The sequence below is a fragment of the Pinus tabuliformis genome, chromosome 7, assembly GCF_031772625.1.
Source record: "Pinus tabuliformis cultivar Carrire ecotype Pingquan chromosome 7, CPIR1, whole genome shotgun sequence".
Lineage (NCBI taxonomy): Eukaryota > Viridiplantae > Streptophyta > Pinopsida > Pinales > Pinaceae > Pinus > Pinus tabuliformis.
The window spans coordinates 270,093,310-270,118,937 of record NC_142293.1 but is presented as its reverse complement, the minus strand read 5'-3'; the positions used below and the strand labels follow the sequence as shown (position 1 = coordinate 270,118,937).

At 39.5% G+C, this 25,628-nt stretch overlaps 1 protein-coding gene across 4 annotated transcripts; it reads right to left on the bottom strand.

The window, feature by feature from the left end:
- Positions 1–8,567: 8,567 nt before the first annotated feature.
- Positions 8,568–25,424, bottom strand: LOC149246909 (putative pentatricopeptide repeat-containing protein At3g23330). Of its 4 annotated transcripts, none has more exons than XM_089458055.1 (6): positions 23,474–25,422; positions 23,158–23,320; positions 22,983–23,053; positions 9,458–9,873; positions 9,211–9,279; positions 8,568–8,970 (listed from the first exon to the last, which is right to left on the bottom strand). In XM_089458055.1, exon 1 carries the CDS (start codon positions 25,321–25,323, stop codon positions 23,476–23,478), a length of 1,848 nt encoding a protein of 615 aa, XP_089314181.1. In that variant the 5' UTR covers positions 25,324–25,422; the 3' UTR covers positions 8,568–8,970; positions 9,211–9,279; positions 9,458–9,873; positions 22,983–23,053; positions 23,158–23,320; positions 23,474–23,475. The 4 variants fall into 4 exon arrangements, with proteins under 4 accessions (XP_089314181.1, XP_089314182.1, XP_089314180.1 ...); XM_089458056.1 differs by lacking the exon at positions 9,458–9,873 and having other exon boundaries at positions 23,474–24,977; positions 25,239–25,422; XM_089458054.1 differs by lacking the exon at positions 9,458–9,873 and having other exon boundaries at positions 23,458–25,424.
- Between the last annotated feature and the right edge of the window lie 204 nt (positions 25,425–25,628).

Sequence of the window (25,628 nt, the reverse complement as noted above, 5' to 3'; positions counted from 1 at the left end):
ATAAAATATTGCCCTAGCTATCAAAGGTAGACCGAGACCACGTTGTCGCATCCTTCTAGATCCTTGGACTCCAGTCTTCTGCACTAAGCCCAAGTATCACTTGGAAGCCCACCTTGCATACTCTGATGCCCGCAACCTAGCTTGTTAGATCTGCGATAGATTCTCCTACATGTGGTTAGGATGCATCGAAAGCGTCTACAGTCGCCGAAAACTCTAGCTTGATACGCATACACTATTCTCCTTCCGAATTCCATAGACTTCTCCAACTCTCATAGATATATATAATCAATCTTCTCTTCCTTTCTTTTACTTATTTTTTAATTTATATGTGTTTTTTCTTTAAACCTTTTTATCATTTTTTATTATTATTGTTATTATTTTAATTTTTTTTTCTATAATTTTTTTAATATTATAATTTTTCTTTTTTCTTTTTTTAAATGGCCAAAGGTTTAACGACAAAATGGAGAATCTTCAAAAACTTTGCGTAGCTAACAGCCTCAATCGCAATAGCAACGAACTTGACAAAAGGTTCATGGTCAAAAGGCCAAGATCGGAGAACGAGACTTTGATACCAATGTAACAATGTTAAAATTGGCAACTAGGGCCAAACTCCATGTGTGTCATCTTATTTATAGCAGCTAATATTTTTTTTGGATTCCTCTCATCGAGAGGTGTAGGATTGATCTAAGATCATCTGATTCCGACATGTATTTATGGAGATATGAATTTACTTGTAAATACTTGACAATTTGTCAAGGTCGGCTAGCAAGATAAAGTGTGTGGCACACCCCCAAGCTTAACCTCAACGATTCATATAAAAGGAAGATACCTTGTGGCATTATTTCACATCATCTCAGCACACATCCTCTCTCCTAATCTTATTGGGCCAGCGTAGGAGTAGTCTCTCTCACATGTGCAAGGAGGACGAAATTTCTATTTAGGGCAGTGTTGACTGTTTCTATGGCAGCGTCGACTTTTCCTAGGGTGCATTGACCAAGGTGCAAGGATGTTGGGAATGCGTTGACCAAGCATTGACCTACGCATTGTTGTTTGGGTGCTGCATTGACCAGCGTTCACTGGTTAGGGCTGACCACAAGCTACTAATTTGTTGACTGTTGTTTTGACTATTGAGCGAGGACTGTTTTGGGTTGCTGATGTTTGTTGTTGAAGACCGAGTTCTTCAAGGTTGAGTAGAGGTTAAATTGGATCTATTTGACTAGCTTTGACTTTGATGGTTGTTGATATATTATTGCTAATATAAAATCAAAGATTTGTGATATTGTACTATCTCTCTCTCTCTGCTGAATTATTGAAAAAATAGAAGAATTGATCAAAGGGTTTCCCCACATTAGGGTTTGTCCCTGGCTAGCCGCCACATCTTGTGTCTCTTGTCTTGGCTTGTCTTTTGTCGATTTATTTATGTTCTATCGGCATTTTACTTTAAGTTAATGTGATTGCTAAACTATGAATTGACATTGGGCTAATAAGAATAAATTGAAGTAAATTGCTCTAAGCATAGAACATACCATAATTTAACATGGTATCGGAGCTGAGGTGAAGACAAAGCCCAAGAAAGATCAAGAGCAAAAGCAATCACCAAAGACTGTTGGAAAAAGTCTTAAGACTTCATGGGTTCCTCATCACACTTCCCCGCCGAAGACAAGCTCCGTGAGAAGTCTGACTATCACGGATGGAAGATGTCTCTCGATCTAACATTGGAAGAGCAAGAAGTGTTGGACTATGTGAGAGGCAGAATTACAGAGCCTCCATCAAATGCATTGGCTACTATAAGGAACAAGTACATTGAGGGTGAATTCAAAGCAAAGAAGATCATCCGGGACTCTATTGACAAGCGCCTGGTGGCCTACGTTTTCGAGCTAAACACCTCCAAGGAGATCTACGATAGACTAGTAAGCTTGTTTAAAGTTAGTGATGCAAATCAAGTTTTGTTCCTCAAAAATAAGCTGAAAGAAATTAAGAAGGGCAAAGATGAGGATATCCAATCCTACTTCTTAAGGATCACCGAGATCAAGAATGACCTCCTATCGATTGGAGAAATCATTCCTGACAGGGAACTGACTATCACAACTCTTGGAGAGCTCCCATCCGAATGGTATGTATTTAGAACCACTCTTCTCAACAATAATCGAATTCCGGGATTTGAGGAATTGATGGCGAGATGAATTCAAGTAGAGACAAGGATGGAAGAGCAAGAAATACCTTCATTTAAAGGAAACCCCACTGCTTTCTCCTCTCATGCTAAAAGGAGAAATAATTCTGGGTCTAAATCCAAAGGAAAGGCCGAATCGAAAGGTGGAAGGAGGGGAAGATGTTTCGCTTGCAATAAATTTGACCACTATGCGAGGGAGTGTCCAAATAGGAAGGACACATCTCATGACAATGATCAAAATCACTCCAGGGGCAATTCCAACCACAATCAAAGGAATGGCAGGTTCAATGGCAAAGGAAAGAGGAATGTCGGAAATCAAGGAAGTGGTCAACCCTCCAAGAAAGCAAGGAACTCCAGGTATGAATCTAATGTTTTTAACAATAAGCAAGATGAATATTATCTGACATCGGCCCTCTCCACTACCTCTCCTCCAGACTCATTGGGAAATTGGCTTATTGATAGTGGTGTCTCAAAGGCACTTCACTAGTTACAAGGAAGCTCTCTCTAATTTGATAGAGAAGGAGACCAACTTGGAGATTATTCTTGGAGATAACTCCACCTATCCCATAAAGGGTGTAGGGAATGTTACTCTTTAGTTAAATCAGGGTAACACAATTCATTTGCAAGAAGTCCTATATGTACCGGATCTCAAGAAGAACCTGGTGTCCATTTCGGCAATGGAAGACAAAGGCTACAAGATGGCCTTCATCACTGGCAAGGCACGTGTGTGGAAAAAGAATTTTAAAGTTGCTTTCACTCTTGGGTTTCAAGTTGACTCTTTATATCAAGTTGGAGGAAGTTTTTTGGGTGTCATGTCTTGCGACACATCTCTTCAGTCCGAACTATCGCATCGGAGGTTTGCCCACCTTCATTACATGGCGCTACACGATGTGAGACAAATGGTGACAAGGATGCCCGAGTTCAAAATAGAGCATGAAAGTGTATGTCTGGGATGTGTCGAAGGAAAGCTCAAAAGGGGACCATTCCCCTCAAGCCATAGCAAGACCTCTGATATTTTGCAGTTGGTTCACTCCGACATATCTGGTATGATGCCCGTGAACTCTTTAGGAGGATATTTATATTATCTCACTTTTACAAATGACTATTCTCGCAAGACTTGGATATACTTCTTGAAAAAGAAGGATGAAGTGTTCTCCTGGTTCTGTCACTTCAAAGCCTTGATCGAGAATCAAACCGAGAAGAAGATCAAGATCTTAAGGACTGATAATGGGACCGAGTATGAATCCAATGAGTTCCATGACTTTTGCAAAGAGGCTGGCATTAAGAGGGAGACCACAACACCATACACTCCTGAGCAGAATGGTGTGGCAGAAAGGAAGAATCGTACGATTGTGGAAGCTATTCGTGCTATGCTCCATGATCAAAGGCTTTCGAAGTTTCTATGGGCCAAAGCTACGAATACCGCCGTATATGTTCAAAACCAATGCCCTCATCAAGCATTGGATTCCAAGGCTCCCGAAGAGATGTTCACTGGTAAGAAACCTGATGTCTCTCATTTTAGAATTTTTGGAAGTCCCGTATATTTTCATGTGCCAAAAGAGAAAAGGAATAAATTGGGTGCATCTGGAAAGAAGGGAATCTTCGTGGGCTATAGCGAAAATTCTAAGGGCTATAGAATCTATGTGGTTGGTCAAAGGGAAGTCGAGATTAGTCATGATGTCACCTTTGACGAAGATATGGCTCTTAGCAAGGTTGACAATCTTCCTATACTAAGGAAAACTAAAGATGCTGACACCAGGAAGCCGAATGAGAAGGAAGATGAGACGATGCCCGATATGGAAGAACCTATGGATCCTATTGATCCCCCTCCGTAAGAGCCTTCATCTTCTAGGAAGAGGCCCTCATGGCTTAGGGGGGCACTTGATGATGCCGAAGGACACATTGCACCCAGAGGGACATTCCATGAAAGTAAGAAGCCAACCAAGTATCAATGACCCTTGACCATCATGAGCACCATCATTCAGAATGAGCCTTCATTGTTCAAAGAAGTTGTGAAGCATAAAGTATGGAAGGATGCTATGAATGAGGAATACGAGTACATCATGAAGAACAATGTCTGGGATGTGGTCCCCAGACTTCAGGACAAAACAGTTGTCACCTCAAAATGGCTTTACAAAATAAAGCATGGAGCTGATGGGAGTGCTGAAAAATATAAGGCTCGCTTTGTTGCTCGAGGCTTCTCTCAAAAGGAAGGTGTAGACTATGACGAGATGTTTGCACCTGTTGCCCGATACACCACCATCCGCTCGATCATTTCCCTTGCTGCTTCGCAAGGATGGAACCTACATCGAATGGATGTCAAGACCGTGTTCTTGCATGTTTCAATCAAAGAGGAAGTCTATGTAGAACAACCCGAGGGGTTTGAGATTCATAATCGAGAATCTCACGTATGCAGATTGAAGAAAGCCCTCTATGGGCTGAAGCAAGCACCCCGAGCTTGGTATGAGAGAATCGATAGCTACTTGATGAAGCTGGGATTCACTAGGAGTGAAGCCGATCCAAACCTTTACTTTAAGGTTGAGGATGATAAGCCTCTCATACTAGTGGTGTATGTTGAAGACCTCTTTTTGATAGGTGCAGACCCTCTCATTCACAAATGTAAGAGGGAGTTGGATTCTGAATTTGAGATGAAGGACCTAGGACTAATGCACTATTTCCTAGGGCTATTAGTCTGGAAGAAGCCAGGGGAGATTTTCCTATCTCAAGGAAAATACGTGGTGAAGATATTGGAGAGATTCGGTATGGTGGACTGCAAGCTCGTGACTACCCCAATGGAGCTTAACTTCAAGAAGTTATGCGGTAGTGTTGTCAAACCTGCTTTGGGAAATGCTTCTGAGTATCTTCAACTCATAGGAGCATTAATGTTCTTGGTGAACTCTCGTCCAGATATATGTTTTGCAATCAACACACTGAGCCAATATATGGTTGAGCTTCATCACTCACATTGGATTGGTGCCAAGAATCGTCTAAGATATCTTCGGGCACAATCACTCATGGGTTGAGATACACTGCCGGAGATGTGAGACTACATGGATATACCGATGTTGACTGGGCAGACAATGTGGAATTTCGCAAGAGCACTTCCGGGGGTTGTTTCTCTTTGGGTTTTGCCTCGATATCCTAGATGAGCAGGAAGCAGAAGTCGATGGCTTTGAGCACTGCTGAGGCAGAGTACATTACTGCGAGTATGGCCTCCTGTGAGGCTGTCTAGTTGAGGAAGCTCTTCAGTGAGATGTTACATTGGATACTACCATGATCCTTTGCAACAACTAGAGTGGGATTTTTTATCCGAGAATCCTGTATTTCATGATCGCTCCAAGCATATCGATAGCAGGTACCACTTTATCCAAGATATGGTACAGCGGGAGCAATAAGGCTCCATCATATTGGCACAGATGAGCAGGTCGCTGACATTCTAACGAAGCCCCTGGGAAAGGTCAAACTCTTAACCCGAGAACGACTAGGAGTCGTTGAGAAACCCTCTTATGAGGGTCCTGTCTGATGCATGCATTGAGCTCTGGGAGCTCCGGGGGGCTTGGGGTACTTCTTAGAGCGACGAGCGACCATAGGGCGACTCACCCTCCCCTAGTGGTGCGCTATGTACAGGGTGAATGGTTCAGCCTTCCCCTATGATACCCCATGGCGACTTGTAGGCAGGATGAGCGGTTCATCCTTCTCCTGCCGAGGCATCCTACCCATGCAGTCTGGGACTCATGGGAAGTACCTCTCATTTGGCCAATGAGTACGGAAATGAGGATAGGGACCATGGTAGTACCGATGGACGCATCATGTATCTATCGTACTCCCTATGCTAGGATGACCGACATTGATCTGGGATCAATTAGAACTAACTTCGGGTCAGTAAGAGTGATATAGCTCACTCTCTCTTGGAACTGATCTGGGATCAGTAGGAGCGGTATGATACTCTTTGGGACTGACTTCGGGTTAGTAAGAGCGCTATTGAGCACTCTCTTTTATCTGGGACTGACTTCGGGTCAGTAAGAGCGCTATTGAGCACTCTCTTTTATCTGGGACTGACTTCAGGTTAGTAGAGGATGGTATGATACATCCTCGATCATTTCTTCTTCTTCATAGTTCAGCAAAGCAGAGTAGAACTGAGCAGTGCAGGGCAATGCATTTGATGGCAAAGATAATTCCAACAAACAGAGGGATTAACAGATGGAGTTCTCCCTAGTTGAGAGGGAGTGTTAAAATTGGCAACTAAGGCCAAACTCCATGTGGGTCATCTTATTTATGGCAGCTGATATTTTTCCTAGATTCCTCTCGTCGAGAGGTGCAGGATTGATCTAAAGATCATCTGATTCCGACATGTATTTATGGAGATATGAATTTATTTGTAAATACTTGACAATTTGTCAAGGTCGGCCAGCAAGATAAAGTGTGTGGCACACCCCCAGCATAACCTCAACGATTCATATAAAAGGAAGATACCTTGTGGCATTATTTCACATCATCTCAACACACATCTTCTCTCTCCTAATCTTATTGTGCCAGCGTAGGAACAGTTTCTCTCACACGTGCAAGGAGGACGAAATTTCCATTTAGGGCAGCGTTCACCATTTCTAGGGCAGCATTCGCTGTTTCTAGGGAAGCATTGACTTTCTGGGGTAGTGTTGACTTTTCCTGGGCTACGTTGACCAAGGTGCAGGGCTACTGGGAATGTGTTGACCTGCGCATTGTTGTTTGGGTGTTGCATTGACTAGCGTTGACCAGCATTGACTGGTTAGGGCTGACTGCACGCTGCTGATTTGTTGACTGCGGTTTTGACCATTGACCCAAGACTGTTTTGGGCTACTGATGTTTGATGTTGAATACCCTCGACTAGAGGTCAAATTGGAGCTGTTTGACTAGTTTTGACTTTGTTGGTTGCCGATATATTATCGCTGATATAAAATCACATATTTCTGATATTGTACTATCTCTCTCTCTCCTGAATTATTGAAAAATATAGAAGAATTGATCAAAGGATTTCCCCACATTGGGGTTTGTCCCTAGCTAGCCGCCACATCTTGTGTCTCTTGTCTTGGCTTGTCTTCTGTCGATTTATTTATGTTCTATCAGCATTTTACTTTATGTTAATGTGATTGCTAAATTGTGAATTGACATTGGGTTAATAAAAAGAAATTGAAGTAAATTGCTCTAAGCATAGAACATACCATAATTTAACAAACAAACATAATATGAACTGACAAGTTAAATACTCCAGAACACTTGAAATCTGAAGATGTCCATTGAGGATATATATATATATGAATGAAAATATGGTTAGTTACAAATAAGAGTCTTGTATATATACCTAGGCAGGTGCCCCTTCACAAATGGTCAAGTCCTTAGAGGCATGCCTCTTCATTATACTAGTCATTATTATTATTAATTATTAATTATTTATATTCATAACACGGGAATGAGAAAGGGGGAAGCAACCACAGCAAGAGTAGACCATGGGCTTGCAAAGCAAAGGCAACAACAAAGGACGCAACAGAAGCTTATCACAAGGTTTTCTCAAGAGAAAGTGAAGATGAAGGTGGAGAAAATTGAAAGTAGGGGTTAGTGAGCAACATGGCAGAAGCTTCATTTGAAATAGAGGAAATTCGGTTCATGAGACAGGCTTCTCACACAGTGGAGATATAAAATTCTCAAGGATGGTTGAAATGTGCTGGCAAATGAAAATCTTCATAGCCATGGTGGCGAAAGAGAGAGTAGCTCAGCAAAGGGTAGTCCTCAACAATCTGGACCAGCTGGAGGGGAAGACTGATCATCTGGGGTGCATTTGGGCCACCAGTATGAACATCTTATCAGTGAAATTAGGATGTTGGTCATAAAAAGAGGGGACGCAAAGGGGAACAAGTGGCCTGTAATGAAGGAAGAGGAGCAAAGTAAGGTGGACAGTACATGGGTCAAGATAGCTCCAAGGGCCGACCCTAGGAAGGTCACTTCACCCATCTTCATCAACCTTGGATCATACTTTAATGACTTGCCTCAGTCACTTTAAGAATCTTTTTGTAATAATGTTGTTTTTGGTTGTCAACAGAGTCATGATAGCTCTAAATAAGCCCTCTCAATATCTAGATAGTCCTGCTACTCATTTTGGTTGTCATGTGATTTTTGAAATGCCCATGGATGGGTTCAGTCATAATATAAGACATTGCTATTATTGTATAGAACTTAGAGCTTCTCAGACTGTCCTTCAGCAAGTTTGGCAACCATGTTTCCTATGAGAGCACGGACTACCTGAACATGTTGTAACTTATTTTTTACATTATTAATAGAATTAGCTAAATTACAAATAAAAATGTCAATACTTGGCATTTTAACAACACGGCCAAAAAATGTAAGAACCAGTTTGAGGCTGATATGATCAAAATGAACAGTTCTCCAATTTATTTCTGTCTTAGTCATCCAGTGACTTCACAAGAAACTTGAGAGTACTTTACACAGTGCTCTTATATAGCCTCAATATGGTCTGTGGATCCTTTTAGGTAGGGGATTGAGTGAATCAACTGCACAAGGATTTACAACTGGAATCTTATATATTCTCAATTGTGTTCATAACCAATACACTAGCAAATCTCAAATAAGTACAACACCAAACTAAAACAACTAAGAAGAAGCTCACAAGGAACTTTCTGAATAATAGTTTCCAGGCTCTGGATTTTTATCCAAAACCTAGCTCCAACCATAGTTGCATAGAAAGCTAATGATGCCTCAGGCAAACACCTAATAAGATCCAATCACAGCAGTGTTTGCACCCTTGTAGCCTGTAAAATCATAATAACTTAAATAGTCATCTTAATAAATCTCTAAAATACAGTAATTTATGTGGCAAAGGCTTCACAACCTAATTATTTGTTTTCCTGTATGTGTGCCAGAGTAGCTAGAATAGCATGTTACAAGAAACCATGCTGGACAATCGTGTTTAAAGCCTAAGAAAACATAACAATCATAAATTTGCTTAAACAGATGAATATCAAGAACAAATTCCCTGAAAAAAAAATTACCTTCTGCCAAATTGTAAGTGATAAATTGGAGTCAATGTTGAAGCTGAATCTGCCTATACCGTCCAGAAACTGTCATGGGCAATGATGTCAGAACAAAACAAGAAATAAGTAATAACTGTAATTGAAGTGAGCAACAAAATTTATAAGAATTGATCCCGACTAAAATCTGGAAATAGCATAACAAACAGTGAGCTTTGGGAGCAACATCAAACTAAAGGAGAACAAGGAAGGCTTATTCCCAATGTACCCTCTCATCATAGGTGCCTTCACATTGCTGGAATTTTCCATAGCACTGGTGCGGGAAGATGAAATGGATTCCCTCAAGCTGCAGTTGGGCCTTTCAAAGTACACAACCCTCATATAAAGATTTGCAAACAGAAAAAGTTAACTTGGCCCTACTGCCACCACAAATGCCTTAGGGAGAATGATTGCAGACGGGCTACAGAAAACAGTTCAATTTATGTCAGAAAGCAAGAGGCACTAGTGACTAGACACAGAGAGCATCAAGCAAGAGGATTGTGTTGATGACAGAGGAATCTTCCCTATTATGTTCATCCCGTAAACTTTGAGGCCATTCTCTCAAGGACCATTTCAGGTGCATAACACCGAATGAGACCAGGGACTGCCAAATGTTGAGAAAATCACAAGCAAAGGTGCACAAGGCTGCAGCAAAGGCAAGACATGGGAGATGAGTTTTAAATTTGATTTATTAAATTATATGGTAATAATTGAGCTAAGCTATAAACTTAGGATTAGTTCAAAATACAATTAAAATTTGAAAGACAGAGAATTCAGAATAGTCATGACACGGGAGTGAGTCAAAATTCACATGTGCAGACTCATGCACAAATTGTCAACAACAAGTGTTTCCAAGAAGGGTCCATGATCTGTTTGACGACACATGTGTGTGTGGCAATGATGTTTAGCCTCCTGATTGTTCAGAGGGGCAGATGATGGCCGCAAGAGACATGTGAGAGAGATGTGCAGGGTGTCAAATGCACAAGGCACAAGCAAAGACAACACACAATATGCGTGCATTTGATAATAATGATGTGGTAAGCTTGTGCAAGTGCGCATCTGACAATCATTAAGGCATGTGCAAATGGAAGTGTGGAAATAATAGCATCATAGGTACTCTTTGCAGGAGGAAAACCCTTTGGACTTGATGAAGAAATGAAAGGACACAAACATATGGTGTAGGAAACGCCCCCCCAAGCTAGCATAACAATCCCCAAAACTATTAAAAATGCTGAAACAGGTGGAAAATGGCTTGGACACACCACTGGTAGTACTGTGTAATGTTTCCCAATTTGGAAATGCCATACGATACAGCCAGCAGCATTTCCAGGCTGTTTTGACGCAAAACTGTGCTGTTTCCATGTCTTTTTTTTATGTGAGGGCCCATCCAAGAACCCAAGAAGGGCATGGGGCCCTTAGGTGGTAAAAGAAACACTTAATTAACCGCTAATGACCACACCTAATCACTCCATATGCTTAATTAACTGACTTTTACATTTATTTGAAAAAGAAGAAAATTTAGAATTTTCAGAAATCCAACCTCCTATTTTCTTCAAGAAAGCACTTCATTTACACATTCCTCACATTTTCTTCAGCAAGAAGAGCTTTCAACAGCAGCAGCAAGAAATTTTCTTGTGTTTTGGAGCAATGGTAGCAAGCTTCAATGTGTTTCCAGCAAAAGGATGATTGTGGGAAGCAAGAAGAAGGGTATGGGCAGCAACAATAAGGGTGTAAGAAGCCAATTTATTTGGTGAATAGATTTATTTACTGTTTTTGCAGCATCCATGGTTTCTCTCAGTGTCATTTCTAATGCCCTTAGAGCTCTTCAATCAAAAAAGCAGCTAGAATACTATCCTGTAGCTCAAGCAAATGGTTGGTAGGGGTTCATGTGAATGGAGGTACAATTTATGTGACAGTAGCAAGACCTACAAGGGCTCTTATACAAAAGTCAAGGCTCACATTTTGCATAAGGGGTAAAGGATGTTGACTTTTGTGCACACACCAGAAATCCGGCAGTGAAAGCTACATTTGAGAAAGATCATAATAATGGTCAAAAGTTGAAGGATCAAAGAAGCAAAACTGGCATGGATATCAATCCTCACCTGGGTGCTAGCAATGAGCCAAGGATTGTCCATGAAGCAAGGAAGAGGAGGGAGGGACAGCTAAAAGAAGAGATATCCAAACCTGCAACTGCAACTAAAGAGAGCAAATTACTGAAAATGTTCAACAATCAGGGGAGAGAAGAAGATAAGTCAAGAGTAACAAGGGCTATCGTTGTTTGCAGTGTCCCATTTAACATGGTTTGATACCCCAATTAGCAGGATTTTGTGAGGGAAATTAACACAGCCCCTCAGGATTTCAAGGGGCCAAACTATGAAAAACTTGGAACAATTTTGCTCAAGATATAGAGGCAACTTCTTGAAGATGTTTTAAGACCAACCTGTAGCTCATGGAGTAGCTGGGAGTTTCCATTACCTCACATGTATGGACTAACAGAAGGTGTAGACCACTGATCAATGTCATTGTATCATCACCAAAAGGAGGAGCGTTCTTAAGAGGAGAATTGTTTAGGTAAGGTAAAAGATAGTAATTTAATAGTTGAAATTTTAGTTGTCGCTATTTGACAAGTAGGGCCAAAAAATGTGGTGCAAGTTCTTACATATAATGCACCCATTTGCAAAGTTGTAGGCTGAATCTTTGAGAGTAGATATAATCATATATTTTGTACTCCTTGCATTGTCCATAATCTAAATCTGTGCTAAAATTGCAGGGATAGGGAGGTCAAAGGGAAAGGTAGGGTGATCATGAAATCCATCACAAACCATGACCAATATCCAACAATATATCGAGAATACTCTAAATTGGAATTGCTCAAAGTTAGTGAGACAAGATATGCCTCAAAATTCATCATGTTGTGCTGCCTTGTTGAGGTCAAACTTGCATTAATGAATATGGTGGTCAGTGTAACTTGGGCTGAGTAGAGACAGGCAGATTCAGAGAGGGAAAGTACAGTGCGAACGGTGTTGATTGATGAGGATTGGTGGAGCAAGATAGATTTCTTACTCAACTGTACATTACCTACATTTGAGCTTATTCGAGACATAGACACAGATAAACCTTCCTTGGGAGAGATTGATGATGACATGAATACCACGGTTGGGAAAACCATGGAAATTATTACACAAGGAGGCTCCCACTCTTTTATTTGTTGATGTTGATTTTGCAGAGAATGTCAGATCCATCAATATTATGAGGCAGAATGTCCTTAACGCCCCACTGCACACTTTGGAATGTACTCTAAATCCAAGAATTTATGACGAAGACTTCATTACTCAAAGTATGGGAAGCGGACAACACCATATAAGGACATGGAGGTGGCCAATAAAGTGAAGAAAGCCTACCAAAGGCTGTTTCCAGCTTCTTTACAAACTGAATTGAGCAAGGAATTTGCTTGTTTTGCTATTGGATTAGAGGATTTTGCAGATATATCATCTTTGCAGGAGACAAGGAGCATGTGTTGAAATTCGAGTGCAAACTAGAATTTCTAATCATGATAATTACCTGTGACTGTAGTATGTGTTATTCATTTAGCATTTACTTCATTCAAGTAGATCATCAAGCAATTATACAAGTACAATGCACAAAAAGACAAGAGACACCAGAAATTAGGCCAGTGGCCAGGGCAAAACCCACAAGGGAAAAACCCAACAATCCTTTTCTTATAGAATCTTTATCAACAAGAGAGAAATCCAAGTCAAACTAACCAGTGATTCAAGTGCCAAGTCAGCCCTCCACCAATAGCCCAAACTCTACTACAACTTTGTCCACAAGAAATTCAACAAGTCTGCCATATGCCTATCCTTAGATGCCATGTCCCACAGAGAGATAGTGTCTTAGATAGCCCATATTCCAGAGAAATAATAGTCCTCATGTAGCTCGCATTATCACAGAAAAGTAGTGCCTTAGGAAGCTTGTATACCACAAAGAAATGTGCCTCAAAAACTTCGCTTGTCACAAAAGAGTGGTGTTTCAAAGATTTTGCTGGTCCCAGAAGAATGGTGCTTTAGGAACTTCGCTTGATTATAGAGAATGAATGTGCCTCAGATTGTGCTCCAGATTTGTATGCTACAGACCCAAATTTTACTTCCACAAATGAAGTGCAAATTGGTTGTTGAATGGTGGAGTAATGGTACCGATATTTAGTTGTTTATTCATCCGAAAAGGTGTCTCTACAGGCTGAGCCAACTTGACTTCTAGAGGGCTGACTTGGTCAACTTGGGGACACAAAATCATACTTAAAAATTCATTTTTTCTTTCTTTTAAATATCCAAATGGGACATGATAAAAATAAATTTTCTTTTGACTCAAATACATTCTTTTTTATTCTTTACAAGATCATAATCATGAAGATTGAACCTAGTTACAATTTCAACACTCCCTCTTAACTAGGGAGGTATTCATAATGACTCATCGGGATATTCTCAAGTTGAAGACTTCTATAAGAAAGGATCCAGATTGATAAGCATCATTGATGATAACATCATCATAACCAACATTGTCAAATTACCAAGGCCTTGACAAGTAAGCTCTATCTCTCCACTAGATCAGAGCATAATGTTGGGAGGCATTTAATAGGATACCACACTACCTCTCTGAGGCACATACTCCACCTAGGTTCACCAAAGTATGTCCTCCATAGGAACATTTCTTATTTGTCACAAGGAAATGTCAATCCATCGGACCATTCTTTCATCGAGTCAATGTATTTGACTTACGGTTGTTAGTCCTAGCCACAATACATGACTCAAGAATGTTTGTCCAAGATGCTTGTCCAATCAACCATTCTCCCTATCTGTGTCCATGTACTTGACTTACGGTTGTTAGTCCTAGCCACAGTACATGGCACATGGAGAACTAGGTGTCCATCCTCGTTCCCTCTCAACCTTGGAGGAGTAATCCACAAGCCCAAGCTTGTCTCGAAAGTACTCATACTTCCCTTACATCATCTACTTATTCATCTGTGGAGATCTGTTGTAGCTTCTTGGCTCCCATCTGCATTACATCTCGAACATGATATGCTTTTGTCCTTCCATGAAAAACTAGTGTCTTGGACAATCTTCATATAGTAAAATATCATAGTCAAATTCAATACATCATCAAAAGTTAAACTACTTAACTGCACAAACTTCCATATCTTTCTGCCTCCTCAAAACCCTACTACATGTTCTTCCAAGAAACCATATCAAATCACCAATAGTACCCTTTCTCATCATCAACACTACCAACCCAGTAATTGAATCAAATGCATCAGATGACCAATCAACTTCCATCAATCAAATTTCAGGAGGATTTTGACCATATGCTTCCCTTGACCAAGGAAGTTTTTACCGAGTTTTGTACCAAACCTCAAGTTCCAAGTAATAGTAGATCACTTCAATATCTTTAACTCATGAGTCCTTCTATTGTTACAAATAGATCATTCAATCAAACTCAAAGTACAAGGTCTTCTCCAATCATGAGGCTCCTTTTCCATTTCTTTAAAAAATTTGGTAATCTGAGACAAATTTCCTATTATGAACCTCTTCCTTTTACTAGGAGAACCATCTAGATTCTATACTTCCATATTCTGCAAACTAGATCTTGACTTCTTCTAGGCACAAATAATCTTAACTTGCTTTCTCCCTTTGAACTCAATTCTATGCAATGGGAAAGTCCTCATGCTTTGCTTCATTCTAGTAATTCTTCCATCTGCTGCTAATACCAGGGCAACCCTAGCCATTGTCCTACAATCCTCTTCAAGTGGATATGAAAGAACGATTACAACCAAGGAAAAGGATACATGTACAAGAAACTAACTAAAAATAAAAAACAATAGCCTTAATCTAAGAGAAAAGTTATAAAATACTTATCTTTTGAGACAAGTTAGCCCCCTCTTAATCTATGGACTTCTTGCATACATTTGCAACTTTGTCAATTCCATCTGGCATCCAGCTTGTAAGACAACTCCATCCACATCATCATGCATAGGCTATAGTTTCTTCTTCTTTTTAGCAAAAGCAATCAATCCTGGGGTACAAACCCTAGACCTTTCTTGTTCAAACCCTTGCTAGGGTTCATAGATCAACACACTTGATTGTAACTTGACACATCAAGATTCTTCCCTTCATCTTTTTCTCAACTTGCTAATGTTTTGTAAACCCTAGACTCCCAATCTAAAAGTGTCGGAATGCCAAGACCCTAGATCCTTTTCATCATCAATTAATCAATAGTTAATCTTGACTTCAAGCAACCTAGGTTCTTAGAATCATTGTGTTTCATCATGGTAGATCTCAATACCCTTGGCATCAATACTTTAGAAGTCCAAATCCCCTTAGTAACTTATCAACTTTTAATCCAATATCCTTGGCTTGTAATACTACATCTTTGATATTCAACCTTGAAGAGGAACTCGACCTCTCTACACACTTCAATATTAGTTCGTTTTGCCATATCAACTTATCAAAGAACATATTTTTACGGATAATGTCGCAAATGAGCTTTAAAAGATTTATTGCATGTATGTCACACTCAAGTCGTATTGTAACTTGGATCTCAAGTCAAACCAAACCAAAAATTTCTTCAAGTTGTTTACATCAGATCGGCTCTCAATAATATATATTTCGTCCTTCTATTATGTATGGTCACATCATAGACTTGTATCCTTCATGGATTTGTGCCACAGAAAAAGATCTTTAGATATACAACAATACCATTGTGATTCGGATGCCATGGATATAGCTAACTGGTATTTTAGAGAGGTGATATAACTCGAACTCCTTTTAGAAAAGGGTTTCTTATCATCATATACGGGCTTGAGTCTCTTCACACCAATGTAGTCAAAGATGAGATTTGAATCACCCACAGATCTCAGACCTACTGCAAACCTCAGATAGGCTATAGTTTGGACTTAAACACAGTCACTAAGATTTCCGTAGAGAGAATAGGTTTGGATCTTTTATAGAGATGTGTATATGGATTTGCTCCACATTGGTTTGGACCATAATAACGTTATCTAGTAAATTCAAATGTCAGTTACAAAGATCATAGCCATGTAATGCCATAGATTTGGACCATACCACAAAATCACAGAGATGTAGTTCAGACTTAGGTGGCAAACGTGTATTATAATCTGGATTTCTCTCTCAATGTCTTGGATTTTATTATACTCCTTAACTTGGATTTTGTTTTAAAGGGAAGCGCAGTCATGTTGTTGTCCCACATAGATTCGGATTCATCATTGTTTCACAAAAGTTTGATATAGTTCCACATAGGCTCGGATTCCTGAAAACTTCGGTCTTCCTGGATCTGTAACATACTTTGGATTTGAAACAATAATTGATCTTGAAAAGAGGTTTATATAAGGACTTCAAGAGGCCATAGCTCAGGTTACATACTTGGATCATTATCTTATCATTATCTCAGATTGTGTGCTTGGATTACATACTTGGATCATTATCTCGAGCCTATGCCACAAAGCTTCATTCATTTTCTTGAGTTGCCACAGGATGTTCCAGACTTTCGATTCCTTCCACAAATATAATTCGGACTTCTCGGGTTCGGATCACTTTCATAGGGATAATTTGAACTGCTTCAAAACTAGCTCTGATAACATGTTGAAATTTGAGTGTGAACTACAATTTATAATCATGATAATTACTTGTGACTATTATGTGTGTTTTTCATTTAGTACTTACTTCATTCAATAAAGTCATCAAGCAATTATACAAGTACAATGCACAAAAGACAAGAGACACCAGAAATTAGGTTAATGGCCAAGGAAAAACCCACAAAGGGAAAACTCGGCAATCCTTTCCTTATAGAATCTTTATCAACAAGAGAGAAATCCAAGTCAAACTAACCAGTGATTCAAGTGCCAAGTCAGCCCTACACCAATAGCCCAAACTTTGCCACAACTCTGTCCACGAGATATTCAATAAGTCTGCCACATGTTTATCCTTAGATGCCACATTCCACAGAGATATAGTGTCTTAGGTAGCTCGTATTCCACGGAAATAATAATCCTCATGTAGCTCGCATTATCACAGAAAAGTAGTGCCTCAAGAAGCTAGTATACCACAAACAAATGTGCCTCGGAAACTTCGCGTGTAACAAAAGAATGGTGCTTTAGGAACTTCGCTTGATTACAAAGAATGTGTCTCAGATTGTGCTCCAATTCGCACGCTACAAACCTAAATTTTGCTTCCATAGATGAATTGTGAATTGGTTGTTGAAAGGTGGCGTAATGGAGCCAATATATAGTTGTTTCTTCATTTGAAAAGGTGCCTCTCAAGGTTGAGCCCACTTGACTTCTGGAGAGCCAACTTGGTCAACTTGGGGCCACAAAATCATACATGAAAGTTCAATTTTCCTTTCTTTTAAATGTCCAAATGGGACATGATAAAAATAACTTTTCTTTGACTCCAACACATTCTTCTTTATTCTTTACAAGATCATAATTATGAAGACCAAACCTATTTACAATTTCAACAGCATGAACACAATTAAATGGTGGACTTTTCATGGAGCAAATTGTCTATATTTGCAAAACCTTGCCACTCGTATTCAATCACAAGTTGCAAACTCTTCATCAACGGAAAGGAACTAGAACACCTAGGATTTCTTTCATTCCATGAAGCACAACAAGCTGGGATCACCAAAGGCTAAGGATCGTGTATATGTGCATTCAAACCTACGCCTTATGCCTTGTAGGGCTGAAGAATATACAAGTGGGCCTCATAAAGACTGGGATGTGGATGCAGAATACCTAGGCAACTAGAAGTGGAGTTGCCTCTTCTTCCAATCCACGCATGTTCTATTTTTTGTTGATGAGGGTAAGGATCAACTGTATTAAGATATGCAATTTATCTTTAGCTCATGTTTTAATTAATTTTCAGCATATATAGCCTCATGTATAAAGGTTGATTTTGGACGTATAGTCTCATCTATAAAGGCTAATTTTGAATTGTGCATCATGTAATCATCTATGGGAGTTAATATAGACATGGTTTTCCTTCTAAAATGTCATTTATGTCTATCATTTGTTTTTTCTTGCAAGATAATGTGTTTAGTTTATAAAAGGAAAAGTTGTGTGTGTGTGTATATATATATATATGAGAGAGTGAGAGAGAGAGATCAGGGCTATATGATGAGATGGTGATGGTGGGCCAAAGAGGGGCCACCTCATGAGAAGTTTTCTACCATTTTTTACTCAGGTGCCACCTGATCAATAAGTAACAACTCCATCTTTGGCAAGGCCACCTTCCAAAGTAGAAGTGTCAGAAAAAGAAAGTGACTGCAACAATAAATAAATGTTTTGGGTTAGAATTTCACGCAAGTGCCCCTAATTTTATGGGATTTGGAAAGAGTGGCAGCTCCAAAGTAAGGGTTAATCCCTAAGAAGGAATCCACTAACAGAAAAGGTGGGAGAATGGAGAACTCTCATTGGTTACTTCGAGATGTCACCTAACTTAACTTCGAAGTACTTTTAGAGGTATTTTTCTCTCAATACTAGGGGAAATTGGAGGTTCAGTTCAACAGCTAATGAGGGTGACACATAGGCAAGAAGCCATCAGAAACTGAAAATATGCCCAGAGCATCACTATTTTTTGCAGCAGCAAGTAATATTCTTCTTCTTCTACTTCTCCTCCCTTCATTCTCATTCTATTTGTAAGCATGATCTGTTAGGTCCCTATACTACTAGTGTAACCCCTTATTGTTATTAGTACAACCCCCTTATTATATTGTTGTGCCCGTGTAGTCCTAATATTGTTATTATTATGCCCCATAGAAGCCCACTATTGTTATTATTGTGCCCTTACATTATTATTGTTATGTCAGCTCTGATTATATTATGACCCCTTAGACTCCTATGTATAGAAAGGAGGTCTTGTCATTTGTATCATCCAAGAATTGTTCATTTGTGTAATGTAAAGGAGGTTGCCCCCTCGAAGAGGCTTATTTATAAGGCATTGATCTATATTTTCTATCTTTTTGTGAGCTGATTTTATAACATGATTGGAGCAGTAGAATGTGAAAAGAGGTGGTCAGGCCCAATACTAAGACTAAATAGTCCCCTTTGGTGGCATGGTTGTCTCAAATGCAGAGCTAATTCATACTTAAGGCTTTAGAGTCCCTAACGCTAGAGCTGGATTTTTATAATGGATTGTTGGGTTTATTTTGTAATTAGACTAAGGCTATTGTCGTTGATGAAATAAAATATTCAAGCATGCCATTAGTGAAAGAACCCTCTTAATTTTCTATCTTACATGGTGTTGAATAAACCAATGGATCTACACTTGCCTATTTGGTTTTCCGTCTAATGAATATGCGTTAAGAAACTATTTCAAACTCTTCCTTAATATATATTTGTTCCTCTTCTCAAAGTTATTTGCTAAATCGAACTCGATGATGGTGTCCATAGTGCTCATTATCATTCCTATGGTTGAAACCTCTTAAATCCCCTTTTTGTTTTGCTTCTTGGCCACCCCTTCAAACCACAACAATATTTTTACTTTGGTTTAAAGAGGTTGCAAAGGGTACACCACGCACCATCCTACCACTACCACAAAACCAGTCGAAGCTTCACTTAAAACAGGTTGTGCTACAGCGATAGGCTAGCCCAAATAACTTAAAGAAAGACAAGAATACCCCCATCAGTCCATGTGCAATGGTCTAGATAAATGGAAAAGCTCTGGGAAGTTCACTTGCAACACATACAACGGGGCAAGTGTTGTTGACTACGTTATTTGTTCACAAGGCTTGATAGAAAGGATAGATGAAGTTAAGATTGGCGAGCATATGTGGGACTTAAAATCAGACCATAACCCAATTTATATTAAGTTATCTTGGTTAGAAGAAAGTCAACATAAGAGCAAAACCCAATGTTCTTGACAATCGATATCAAGGGGCAAAATTCTTCTAACACAAGAAAATTGCACTATCTTCAAAACAATGTTGGAGAGATCAATTCAGAAAGGGAAGAGTGGTTCCCAAAGCCTCAATAGTCATGAGTTAACAAATATAATTCAGAGTGCACTTGAGAAGTGCAAAAGAGCAAAAAATAGGAAATCTGAATCAAATTGTTTTCCTGTAAATGCTTGGTTTGATGAGGAATGCAAAATGGCAAGAAAAACCTTGAAAAAGGCAAGCGAGGAGAAGATGAATGTAAATTTATATAAGCATATTTTAAAAAGGAAAAAAGATGAGTTCATGCAAACAAGGCGAGAAGAGTTAATATATCTAGGCAAGAATCACCCAAAGCATTTTTGGCAAGAACTTCAACCAAGGAAGAAGCAAATTGAAAATAATATTACAGCAAATCAATGGTTTGACTATGCAAGACAACTCTATGAGAAAGAATCAGAGGAGGAGCCTCCTCCCAGGATCAACACAACCACAAAGCTTTTCACATTACAGGAAGTAGAGGCGGGAATTAAGAAGTTGAAAATAGGAAAGGCAAAAGACTTGGTTGAACTTCAAGTAGAATATCTAAAGTGGGGAATGAACATTCTTGCACCGCACATCATGGAAATATTCAACAACGTCATTCGACAAGGATTTCCAAGAGATTGGACAACAAGTTTAGCAATACCCCTTTTTAAAAGTGGAGACTTTAATAATCCTTCCAACTATAGAACCATTATGATCAATCATTTGTTTGCAAAGCTCTTCTGCAGCATGGTGGAAAACAAAATTAGTAAGTGGGGGAAGTCAAAGAAAAGAGGGCAAAAGGGCGCAGGTTTTAGGCCGAAGCATTCTACAGTAAATCACGGTATCACGCTGAGACACATTATTGAAAAGGTTTGGGAGGGCAAAGAAGAAGTATTTTGCTACTTTGTTGACTTCAAAAAGGCATTTGACATGGTTCCTAGAGATAAGTTGTGGAGTAGAATGGAAGAAGTTGAAATACCTTTGCATTATAGAGTTGTTGTCCATAGGCTTTATGAAGAGGTGAAAGTCAAAATTAGAATTACAGTTGGCATTTCAAAAAACTTTAGAAGTGACATCGGAGTCAAGCAAGGTCGACCTTTATCCCCTACTCTTTTTGGTTTATATATTGATAAATTGGAAGAGTGGTTAAATCTGCAAGGTGGGGATGGTGTTCGGTTGAGGGAGTTTGTGATAAAGATTCTTTTATATGCTGATGACCTTATATTGATTGCTAAATCGGCCCAGGGATTGCATATGCACCTATATGCCCTTGAGCATTTTTGTAAAGCAGTGGGGATGCAAGTCAATACCAGCAAGACCAAAATAATGATTTTCTCAAATAAAAAGAAGCAAAGCTAGCATACATTCTTCTTTGAAGGAAACATTCTTGAAGAAGGAATACAAGTACCTCGGGATTGATTTCAACAACAAGCTTAATTGCGAGCACTGCAGAAAGAAGAGAATTTTAGGAGGGTGGAAAGCAAAATATGCTTTTCAAAACAGATGTAGGGAGGCAGAGTTATGGGATTGGAAAACAATTAAAGTGCTTTTTGGCTCCTAGTTTGTCCAGTGATATTATATGGGTGTGAATTGTGGGCTAGCAACATCCCTGTTTCAAACTGGAAGCAAATTGAGAAAATCCAAAAATGCTTGATCATGAACAAGTTTAAAATAAAAAGTTCAGTTTCTTATGAGATAGTGTTGAGTGAAACAAGAGCAACTTCCATCGAAGCAATTGCTATGGTGCATCTCATAAGGTATCTTCAGAGAATTGAGCAAATGGGAGAAGGTAGATGGCCTAAAGTTATCTTCAATGAAGGAATGAGTGAAAGAAAGAAATCATGGATGAGACAAAACAACAAATGGATGCAAAAATGGAATATTTACATCAATGCATGTCCCACAAATAGCAAGGATTTGAAGAGTTATGTTATGGAGAAGTTTCGTAAGCATATATGGGGAAAAGAGTTGGGTAGAAAGAAGAAGTATTATGTTCAAGAATTCAACCCCACGTGTGATCTCCAACAAAAAGAGTACATTGGAGCTAGCATTCCATGGAGAGCAAAGATTCTTATTGCTCAATTAAGAACTAACTCGCATCAATTATAGTGCGAAACAGGTCGGTGGAAAAGACCTAAAGAAGCTTGGGAAGAGCGGGTGTGTACTTTTTGCACTTATGGGACAGTGGAATCGGAAAAACATTTCATTTTGGAATGTGATGCTTTTAGAGACATCGGATATAGTTACCGCAGCATGTTAACTTCGGTTCCTTGGCATTGTCCTTTCAGTGAGGGCACTGTTAGAAGGTTGGGTCAGCTCATCATTAATTTGAATAATAAGAGGATTAAATTGCAAAAGGCAAAAAACAGGGAAGCTAGTGGTACCATAGACTATAGCTAGTCTCATGGACGTTAAAATTCATTCATTCATTCATTCGAAAGACTAAAGTGGCACAGAAACGTGCCTATGCACAATATACCCCAACGTTGGGACCCCAAGCAGGAGTCAAGGGAAATAACCTGGAAGACAACAGATCCTATAACAAGAAGCAACTGACACCCCAAGAAAAAGCATCTACAGACACATACCAAAAGAGGTTAAAGTTTTTAAGCTGTTATAAATTAAAAAATTAAAATCAATTATAGGCTTAAAAACAGCAATAAAGGCATTGACCTTCAATTAAGAAAAGTAAGAATACAAAACCTTGATGGTAAAGTTTTAAGATCATATCAGCATTCTGAACTAAAGGCTAAGAAACTTCAGGAATGAATAACCAACAAACATACCAATTGTGAGGAGAGATTGAATCTGGAAATTTCTGCCATGAATCCTGAAACATGTAGCGAGGAAGAAACACCTAGCCATAAAGAAAAACAAAAACTGTTACAGAATTCCTATTCGCACATTCACTTACAATCAATTCAATGTGTAAAACACAACCAGCGATCTGCAGATACATGCCTGGAACATGTCAACTGGAAAAGCCTGTAATATTTCAATCTCTATCTTTTGCATTAGAAAGCTTGCCAGGCATATCTATATGAAATATCATCCCAGGAAACATCTACCACTGATGGCTATGCTTCTCAAGATAGCTCTTGGCCCAATCTCTATGCAACTCCAGCTTCACAGGCATATTATTATTAGTCATTTCATTCTATATCACATGAAACAGAATTATACCAAAAAACCAAAAATAAGAGTAAAATATATCTACAAAATCAAAGCCCGTTATAACATCTAAAATTCTATTCTCCTTACTGCTCAGTTTACTTACTGTCACCAGTATTCCCCACAAGAGCATAGTCCATCTTTAAAATGATGAAATCGAGTCGTATCCCTTAATATTATTTGACGCCCAACCATTTTGGAAACCAATTTGGTGAAAGTATGGCAGTCACCACACACACGAAGGTTCTTAACAATACGAATAATTGTCTGCGGGGGTGTGTTGATAAGCGCAAAAGCAATGGCCATTTTCTCACTGTGATAGACATGCGTCCGCTCCTTATTCTCATTGTTAGCATCTCGTGGCACGATGCTTCTGTCAGGAACATAACCCACCATCTCTATCTGCTCAACCAGCCTCTGCAACATTAGATAAATTTCCCCTGCTTGTTGATGGGCTATGTCGTCCGCCACAAATGTATGCACTTCATTATTGACCTCAGTCCAACTACAGCCCGGTTCTTTTTTTACTCCCCTGTCTTTCATCAGTTTTCTTACCCTTGCAACATCATCCCAACAGCCATTTTCGGCATACATGTGCGCAAGAAGTAGGTAGGGTCCAGCATTTTGTGGTTCTAACTCAAAAAGGAAGTAAGCAGCCCGTTCTGCTAATTTTAGATTACCATGAATCCTGCAGGCACCAAGTAACGCACCCCACATAGCTGCATCAGGTTCAACTGGCATGTTGTCAATAAAGTCTTTCGCCGCATCCAAATGACCAGCACGGCCAAGAAGATCAATTATGCAGGCATAGTGATCCACATCTGGTACGATCCCGTAATCTCGCACCATACAATGGAAATAATGCCAGCCTTCATCTACAAGACCAGCATGGCTACACGCAGTTAAAACACCTACAAATGTCACACGGTCCGGCTCTGTGAGCGCAAGGCGCATTTGCTCAAATAATTGGAGGGCATCTCTGCCAAGTCCATTTTGGGCATATCCTACTATCATTGAACTCCAAGATACCGTGTTTCGCTCAGACATTTTGTCAAACACTTGACGTGCCTCCTCTATGCTCCCGCATTTTGCATAAATGTCTACAAGAGAAGTGCCTACAAACACATTTTCCTCAAGCCCAACTTTGATAACGTAACCCTGCACCTGCTTACCTTGTCCTAGTGCACTTAAACATGCACAAGCACTAAGCATGCACGCAAAGGTAGAATGATCAGGCTTCAGGTTTGTAAACTGCATTTGCTGAAAGAGTTTCATGGCTTCTTCGCCATGACCATTTTGAGAATACCCTGAAATCATTGCATTCCATGAAACCACGTTTCGTTCGGTCATTTTGTCGAACACTTGACGTGCATCCTCTACACTTCTGCATTTAGAATACATATCAACAAGCGCACTCGCCATGAAAACATCAACCTCAAATCCAAACTTGATAGCACTGGCATGGATTTGCTTACCCTGCTGCAGGGAAGGCAAACTGGCACATGCCCGGAGAAGGCTGGCGAACGTAAACTGGGTGGGTTTCAAGCATTCCCGTTGCATTTGGCGAAAGCGCTTAAGCGCCTCCTCCTCGTTCCCAAGCTGAGAACACCCTGCGATAATAGAATTCCACGAAACAGTATCTCGTTCAGGCATTTTGTCAAATAATTGTCGGGCATCCTCGATACTCCCGTTTCGGATATATCCTGCTATTAAATTATTCCATGTGAAGACGTCCCGTTCAGACATTTTGTCGAACAGTTGCTGAGCGTCCATAACATTCATACATTTGGAATACATGTCTATGAGACGATTGCCAAGGAAGATGGCCGGCTTGAATCCAATTTTAATCATGTGGGAATGGATTATCTTACCTTTTGTCAAAGATCTGGCGTTGATGCACTCCTGCAAGAGCCGAGCAAATATAGACGCAATGCTCGGTTGGTCTGCATGGTCCATTGTCTCTCTCCTTAGTTACCAATTCAACTTCTGCCAATGCTGGCATTCTTATTGTTAATGAAAATTACTTTTGTCCAGTAGGAAATAAAGTTATATTCATATTAATGAAAATTAGGGAAATGCTTTACATATCTATTAAAAAATCATCATAAAACATTAAAAAAAAATGCACATAAATAGTTTATATTAAGTTATTAAATTATGTCTAAAACAGGGTCATATATTGATTGGACCAATAGTTGTCAAACTCTAATTCTTAACATAATAAGTTGACAAGAGATATTGTCCCAACTATTTCCAGTGTT